Source organism: Nyctibius grandis, chromosome 13 (genome assembly GCF_013368605.1).
Source record: "Nyctibius grandis isolate bNycGra1 chromosome 13, bNycGra1.pri, whole genome shotgun sequence".
NCBI lineage: Eukaryota > Metazoa > Chordata > Aves > Nyctibiiformes > Nyctibiidae > Nyctibius > Nyctibius grandis.
In genome coordinates, this window is record NC_090670.1 from 1,278,345 (window position 1) to 1,286,731 (window position 8,387).

At 59.4% G+C, this 8,387-nt stretch overlaps 1 protein-coding gene across 1 annotated transcript; it reads left to right on the forward strand.

The window, feature by feature from the left end:
• Positions 1 to 4,696: 4,696 nt before the first annotated feature.
• Positions 4,697 to 7,418, forward strand: LOC137669584 (transforming growth factor beta activator LRRC32-like). Its single transcript, XM_068411722.1, has 2 exons — positions 4,697 to 4,831; positions 5,463 to 7,418. The coding sequence occupies exons 1-2, from the start codon at positions 4,712 to 4,714 to the stop codon at positions 7,416 to 7,418; spliced, it is 2,076 nt and encodes a 691-aa protein (XP_068267823.1). The 5' UTR covers positions 4,697 to 4,711.
• Positions 7,419 to 8,387: the final 969 nt, after the last annotated feature.

Consider the following 8,387-nt stretch of genomic DNA (forward strand, 5'->3'; position numbering starts at 1 on the left):
TTTTTTTTTTTTCTGTTTTAATAGCAACTGTCCTGCTTTTAGATGTGGGCTTTATCCTTCCTCCCCCCACCCCTTTCCTTTTGGCACCCTTCTACCTAAAGTGCTCTAATAAGTGGTGATGGAGTCTCTAGCAAAAAAACAAACCCTTGTATTTAAAAAGTCTGGTCCAGCATGAAGTCACCACTTTTTCTTTTCTCTGAGCCCTGCTGAGTCTAGTCATAACTCGATTTCTGGTGACTAATAGAAGAGCTGGGACACTATTGTTTCTTTTGGCTTCTTGAGCAACTCTCTCCCGTTACCTCCCCTCAGCTGGGGAGATCTAAAGCTATAAGATGTGCTTGAGCTGAGGAAGAGGCTGAAGTGCTAATTGCTCTTTTGTGTCGTGCCTTGGTTTGTGCTTGGTTGCGTTGGTTGGGCTTTTTTTTAAGCTGGATTTCTTTTCAGAGCGTGTTTTTTCTTTAAAGGGGGTCGTGAAGTTTCAGCCTATGTAGCAAACGGGGCAAGTCTTGAACCGGTGTCTTGGTGGTGACCTCTGTCTCCAGGCAGAGGTGGCTCGGGGTGGTCACCTGCGGGGACGTGGCTCAGCACCGCACCGGAGCGACTGATGTGACCGCAGAAGGGTCCGCCCTGGCTGAAGCATTCTTGGCTCCATCGCCCTTCCCCATCCGTAGCGAGTGATCTCACTTGCCAAGTATTGCAGTTATTGGGAGATAAATATTTCTTGGGGGCACCCGGCTTTGGCTACAGCCTCGCTATTCACAGGAGGCGTGCAGTTTGTAAAATAACTGCATGAAAAATTGCCTGCTATTTCTTTTTCAATATGTTCTCCTCCTTTCTAACCTTAACATGTTGGACCAGCAAGAGCCTTCGGGGCACTTAACTGGTCTTTGTGGTTTATTTCCTTTAAAACGCATTAAGAAGGACATGTTCCTCTGACAAGAATGAATCAGGACAACTGTGTATAGTGAGAACATTAAGCAAATCATTAACAGAATTGCTTTAGAATACAGCCTGAACAGCGAGACTTAGGGGCAAGCATAAATAACGCGGTGACTTGGGAGAGCGCAGTGGATGGAGTTTGCATTCCTGGTCCCTCACGGGCAGGAGGAGGCAGAGGGAGAAGCCTCGTGCGTCACTGTCAGGTTCCCTCTCTGGCACGTGCCTGGGGTGCGGGAGGAGAGCAGACGGGAGGTTCCTGCCTCCCTCGTCGCGAGCAGCAGAAGGTGATCACAGGCTTCTGGTGCTCGCGTTACACCAAAGCGTGAGCTTGGTGTAGCCGAGTTGGAGACATGGAGTTGGACATGGACGTGGAGTTGGAGAGCAGAGGATACCTGCCTGCAGGTGGCCTTGGTACCGAGAGCCGTGTCCATCCCTGGGGTGAGCCGGCGGATCGCCAGTCCTGTGGCAGCCGTTGGAGAGTCTTTATACTTGAAACCCTTTGGCCTCTCTAGCAACAAGTCCTCGTTACTGAAGCGTTATGGTGCAGGTTACCTAGGCTGTGGGGGAGCTGCTTCTGTGTGCTGCTTCTCCAGCTGGTGTCCCACCATCTTTGGGGCCTCTTCCCCCTGACTGCAGCCGAAAAGGCCTGGAAGCAGCTCAGAGGAGCATGAGGAGAATGTGGATGGGAGGTTTTAGCAAGCTCCAGCAGGAACAGGGCCTTGCTGCAGTCTGTCCCTCTGATGTCTTTGAATTTTGGTGTGTCTCAGTTCCTAGCCTGGTTGAGAAGGAAATGCTTCATTTATAGACAAACCCCTGCGTATCCGAGGTGGTGGACACTAAAGCAGTCACCATGGGCTTCCCGTGTGCCAGCCTTCCTCTCCAGCTGCTCTTGCTGGCTCTGCTCTTACCCCCACGCCTTGGCTCTGCTGCTCACCTTTCGGCTGGGCTCCGGCTGATCGGTGTGTCGTACATCACCTGAAACCCTCCTCTCTACGGAGACAATTTACAGGGAGGCCAGCTCGGCTGTCGTGTTCAGGGCCCCTTTTGAGGAAGGATTCCCTTCAGTAACGCTTTAGGTCATGGCTCCCTACCCAAAACGACCTGGCCTTTGGTTCCCCCCAGCGCCTTCCTCACCCAGGTAAGCGGTCGTGGTCTCCCTGTCCCCATCAGGCACTCGGCATCGTCCTTCCACTGACTGAGCAACGTCACGTGCTTAGAAAAGGGCTCCCGAGCTGCGTGGGGAGGGAGAGGAGCAAAGCGCATGAGCTCGACCGTGTTTCTTCCCGGTCAGAGGTGGGGAGTCCTTCCTGCTGGCTGCAGGCGGGTGGCACCTGCCCTGGCTCCTGGCGCAGGCTTTGGGGGAGAGGGGAAGGGACAGACCCCCCACGCCGTGCTCCCCGCGCCCAGGAGCCTCTCAGACTCCCCAACAAAGGTCTAATGGGTGAGGAGTTGTGGGAAGAGCCACGACTCCCCCGTTACCTGTTTGAGCCGCACGGTGAGATACTGATGCTGTTTTGTGCTTCGACATCTTTATTCCAGACACTATCTGTATATAAACTATACATAATGTATATAAATTAGGATGTAAGTTTATGTAAATTGTCAATATTTTCTTTGCAAATAAAGCTTTTTCCTGACCTCGCTGTTCTGGGTGGGCCTTCCTTCCCCAGCCAAGCCAGGGGGTTCTGTGGATGGTAGGTGGGCTGTGCCTGCGCCGTGGGACGCAGCTCCGAGGCAGAGCGTCACCCTGTCCCTCGGGGAGCATTTGATACGCAGCTTCTGTGGCCACCACTGACGCGAGAGGGGCTAGTCCCCTCGTCGGGCTCAGAGCTGCTCAGCGTCTGCCCTCCGACTCCCCGCTGCCACAGGGGAACGTGCAGAGAACAGCGTAGCTGGGTGGGAGAGGAGAGATTTGATGTACTTTGGTATCTAGATACTATTGTGCCTCCTTAACACCCAGGATGGGAGCGAGCCTCTGTCACCCCGCGGTGCAGCGGTGACAGTGGCCAGGTGGCTTTGTCCCCTTTTCTACCAAGCCTCTGTCTTGCTGCTCCTTCCTCCCGTCCTTTGGAGCCCTCTCCCGTGAAAGCCTCAGTGGGGACAGAGGCATCTCTTCAACAGACCACCCTGGAGACCTGGGGGCCAGTCTGGGGTGCCCTGGGATCTACAGGAGCAAATCTCTTCCCGTTGGCGCTGTGCGGGTCGCCCTGCCCTGGGCACGGTCCGTGAGGAGCCTCTCGGGGTTCGCAGGGTGCCCTGGGCGGCACAGGGGGTTCACAGCCTCGGGATGCAAACGCCCAGGGGTTCTCCACACCAGTCCCTCATCAAAGCCAGGGACTTCCAGCTGATTTCACCGGCCGTGCCCGCTGCGCAGACCCGTGCCCGGCGCTTCGGGCTGCAGGGAGGCGAGGGCCGGGGTTCCCCGGGCGAGGCAGCGCCGGGGCTGTGCCGGGGCTGTGCCGGGGGTTGCAGCACCCACGGTTCCTCCCCGGCGCCGCCTTCCGCTTTCGGGGCTCCGCGCTCGCCCGCGGATGGGCGACGAGGGACGCTGGAGGCGAAGGTTCACCCAGGGGTCGGTGGTTCCCTGGCTGGAGCGCACATCTGCACAGATGTGCCGTCCTCACCGCGCCGCCGAGCACCATGGCGGGTGGCAGCGAGGGCAGCAGCCTGAACACCCGCCCCGGTGGCTGTCACCGCTGTCACCAGCACCACGCGCACCCCGGCTGGCCGGTGACGTCGGTCTGGCTCGGGGCTGAACCACATCCCGGAGGTGACACGGTGCTCCCCACCACGCCGGCTGTCAGGAGGGCGAGATGGAGCCAGGCTGCTTCATCTCCCAGACGTGTGTGCGTATATATTTATATATTTCATATATATATATATAATTTTTTTTCCTGCCAGACACATCTAGGAGCAGAGCAGCAGCTCTACAGCAAAGCACATCCTTGGGCAGCCGTGCAGCAGCCTGGAGGTGCTCCTTCAGGTGGGAAGGGAATTGGCCACGGGGAGCCAAGAGCCCACGTTTCGCAGAATGCCCCATGGAGCGTGTCCCCGGGGAGCGTGTCACTGCTGGGTGGCACGGGGACACAGAGGTGGCACCACAAAAAAATCCCTGTGGGTTGTTGCAGCTCTGGGCACCCAGACACCACCTGGAGCTGCCGCAGGGAAGGTCCCCGGGTCGGGTGACCCAGCAGCCATCCTCCAGGCCTGATGGGGACATGGGGACGTGGTCAGCGAGGAGGAGGAGGAGGAGGAGGAGGGACTTTGCCTTCGTGCAGCGAGGTCACCTGCAGCCCCGGAGGCACTGGGCATCCTGTGGCGATCCCTGGTGGCTCCAGCCACGAGCCCCATCCCTGGCTCAGGGTGGCCGGGGAGCCGTCGCCAGCCGCTCCTGCTGTCCTGGGGAGAGCTGGCACCGGGCACACCCCCACGGGGCAGAGGAAGGTGGAGGAAGAGCAGGGGAAATCCCCCCAAAACCTCTCAGCGTTCCCAGGTACCACCCCTGCCTCCGGGCATCCCGTCGGGCCGGCCGACCACCTGGGCGCCGGTGCAGCCCTGCCTCCTCCCCGTCCCCCCTCGTTTCTCTTTCCCTTCCTTGTGGCTTTCTGCACTGTTTTTCCCCCTCTGCAATCTTATGCCTTTTCTTTTCCCACTTCCGTAGCTACGAACACCCACAGGCGTTATCTCCTTCCCCCGTCCCATCCTGAAACCTATTTATAGAGAGCCCTGGCTCTGCCGGAGAGCACTGGGAGGAGCGGGACGGGGCTCCAACATGCTCTTCTTTGGCCACCGGCTGGCTGAAAGAGGATGCTTGCTGCTCTGGCTGCTCCCGGCTGTTCTCCCAGCCCAGTCTAACTGGGAAGCGAGACCCAGGTCCACGCCGTGCCAGCAGGTAAGGTGGCTTTCCGAGGAGCCCCTGGGCTGGGATGGCCTCGAGCGGCAAGGACCAACGTTAGCAAGGCTGATGGGAGCCTGGGCGTGGAGCAGGTGGTTTCTGTCCCCCTCCCCGCCACGATGTGGCGGGGAGGGGGACAGAAACCACCTGCTCCACGTCCAGGCTCCCAACTCCAGCAGAGAAAACCAGTTTGGAAGGAGAAGAAAGGTGGAGCCCACAGGATGATGCCCTTCCTCTTGCCCAGACAGGACAGGGACGCTCTGGACCAGCCCCTGAGCTGTCCCAGTGCCCACCAGCCAGCCGCATCTTCAATGCTTAACGCTACTCTTTTTTTTTGCCCATCTTGCTTGCCGGGCCACATAGGAGGGCAGGCTGTGGGGCCAGAGCCTGAGCTTTCTCCTTGCACCATCAGAACCGACTCAGTGTCTCCCAAAGCCCACCTTAACCCTGCGGAGAAGCTTCTTGTCTCTGAGCAGTGGCTTTGGGTGGTCTGGCCCCTTCCCATGCTGGGCTGGGGAAGGGGGAGCGGTGCTCATTTCCGTGTTGCTCCTGCTCATCTTGGACAGCTTGGCTGGAGCTGTGCTTTGTAGACCCTCTCGTGCTGACGGCCTCTCCTGTCCCTCTGTAGAGCCCCCCGAAGGTGTCTTGCAAAGGAGTTGGCCTGCGCAAGTTTCCCAAGGAGCTTGGCCAAGGGGTGAAGCACCTCGAGCTCTCCCACAACTTCATCCAAAACCTGTCGGGCAGCTACAGGCCAGGCTTTGGACAGCTCGAGTCCCTGGACGTGCGTTTCAACCAGCTGGAAGCCGTGTCGGATGCGGCCCTGGCTCAGCTGCCCCGGCTGCGCTCTCTCCTCCTGGGATCGAACCGCCTGGACCGCAATTACGTGGCCAACGGACGAGCCTTTCGGCTGCTCAGGAACATCGAGCTCCTGGACCTGGCAGCAAACAACCTGCAGAGCCACATGGCAGCCTGGTACATCAGGAACCTCACCGGGCTGAGGGTGCTCGATCTCTCCGGGAACAAGATGACCAGGCTGCCGGCGGGGATCTTCCGCAGCACGCCGCGGCTGCGCGAGCTCGACCTCAGCGACAACTACGTCATGGAAATCGAGGAGGGAGCTTTTGAGGCTCTGGAAGGGCTGGAGGTGGTGAACTTGGCTTTGAATTCCCTCCACTGTATCTCTGGCTTCAGCCTGACGCAGCTGCGAGTTTTAAACCTCAGCCACAACGCCCTGGAGCTCTTCGTCTCCGGGGAGGGCGCAGAGCCCTACCTGCTTCGAGTGCTCGACTTGAGCCATAACAGACTCCTCTATTTCCCAGAGCTCCCCAGAGCCCATTATCTCACACACTTAAACCTCTCCAACAACCTCATCGCTTCCCTGCTCCCAGGCTCACGCCAGCCGAGGGAGTTTGCGCTTCGCTACGAGGAGATGGTGACGTTTAACAGGACCTCGCGCGCCCCGGCTGGCCTGGTGCGTGTAGCTCACTTGGATCTCAGCAATAACCGCCTCCAGCTGTTCCCGTTCACCTTCTTCCACGGCCTGGGCTCTCTGCACACCCTCAGCCTGGCCATGAACTGTCTGCAGGACGTAGCCGGGGAGTCGCTGGCCGCCGGCGCGGAGCTGCCGGCGCGGGCCACGCTCGCCGTGCGCGCGCTGGACCTCCACAGCAACGCCATCCACGTGCTGCCGCCCTGGTTTTTCCATTCTCTGCCTCAGCTGGAAACCATCGACCTGGGCTCCAACAGCCTCCAGCCTTGTGAGAGCCGGGGGGGCGATCAGTGGGGGGACTCTGGCATGGCAGCCCCGGGAGGCACCTGCACCCCCTTCTACAACGTGCCCCGCTTGAAGCACCTGAGCCTTTGCCGGAACAACATAACCCGGCTGCAGCCCTACGCCTTCAACCAGACCTCGCTGCTCTCCCTGGACCTGTCAGGGAACAAGGACCTGTCCGTGCCCAAGGAAGCCCTGGCGGGGCTGGAGTTCTCCCTGCAGAAACTCTCTCTGAGGGGCAACCAGATGGGTGACAGCAGAGCAGAGCTCCCCTGCCTGGCCGCGCTCCAAGTCCTCGACATCTCGGGCAATAATTTGAGCCTTTTGCCCCCGGGTCTTTCCTGCTCGCGGCTGGAAAGCCTGGACGTCCGCGACAACAACCTCCCGGCGCTGGCACAGCCGGCGCTGGCGAGCTGGTCCCGCAGCCTGAAGGACGTGTCCATCGCTGGGAACCCCTTCAGCTGCTGCTCGCTGGCCTGGCTGGACGAGCTGCGGGCGGCCGGCGTGGGCGTGCGGGACCTGGACGAAGCCCTCTGCGCCTACCGGGACGAGAGCAGGAACTTCTCAGCCAAGATAACCAGCAGCCCTCGGTGGCTTTGTCCACGCCCCAAGGCCACCAGCTCTCTGGCTCTGCTCGTGGTCGCCATGAGCCTCTTCTTTCTCAGCGCCGGGGCTTGCTGCCTCCTGAAGAAAGGGCAGAAGTCGCCGAGGTGTGCGGGACTCCGCAGCAGCAGGGTGGGGGTCACCCCCCACCATCCCCAAAGGGAGGAGCCAGCCGAGGAGAAGCCAGCAGACAGCATCACCAAAGTGTAGCCCAGCCCCGGGGAGCAGGAACTGTAGCAATCGGTCAGAACTCTAATTATTATTAATATTATTAATAATGTGATTGTATTTTAGCCCTCCTCCCCTCACCGGTGTCCCGTGTGTTTTGCAAACCCAATAAAGGGAGCGTGGTTGGTGCTGAGCTCTGGGCAGGTCTCTGGGCCACCTCTCCTTCTCGAGAAGGAAGGTCTCCCCATCTGCTCTGTTCCCTGCAAGAAATCAAACGCTCTAGAAGTGATTGTGGGTGGGTTTTCTGCGCTGCCACTGTACGTTCTCATCACCCAGGACAAGACACCAAGGTCAGGGCTGGTTGGATTGATCTGCCCTGGTGAACCCACCACACTCTGCTCATGGAAGGGGAGTTGTCTCTATTGGTGCCACCTGAGGAGTGTTTCACAGCTTTCCCAGCTGTCTCTGGCTGCCGTTTAAGTAGGTTTAATAGCTCGGTTAAATACCTGTTCCTGCCCCCCAAGGCATTCCCCAGCCCAGCCCTGGGAGGAGCAGGAGCGGGTTTCTGTAGGATCCCACACGCCTCCCTTCTGCCTTTTCCTGCCAAGCTGTCACCTGGACCATGCTGTGAAGGTGGCAGGGCTTAAAATGACACCAGGCACTGCTGTGGGTGTAGGAAGGAGCTCTGCCCTGTCCTCACCCACTGAGATAGCGAGAATGAGAGAGAAAAACCCAGTCTCTTGCTGTCCTTGGCTAATGCTGGGTCAGGGGCTCTTTGAGGGGGGTGCAGGACGTTTCACCCCCAGTGCCTGGACCCCCGAGTCGGTGGCGGAGGGGCAGCTCGGTCTCCATCGCGGGGTAAGTGCTGGCAGAGCCATGTCTGTGGTGTATCTGGCACCTCTGAGCTGGCACCCCAGCCGGGGAGAGGGGCAGGGGAAGGTGCTGAGCAGGAAGGTGGGCTGCGCTGGCGACGCGGGATGGGTGCTGTCACGGGGTGATGGGTGGGATGCC

Bases quoted from the DNA above. Each gene is read 5' to 3' on its own strand.
- LOC137669584 (XM_068411722.1), top strand. From the start codon at position 4,712: ATGCTCTTCTTTGGCCACCGGCTGGCTGAAAGAGGATGCTTGCTGCTC. The intron at 4,832-5,462 runs GTAAGGTGGCTT...GTCCCTCTGTAG, and splicing joins GGTCCACGCCGTGCCAGCAG to AGCCCCCCGAAGGTGTCTTG.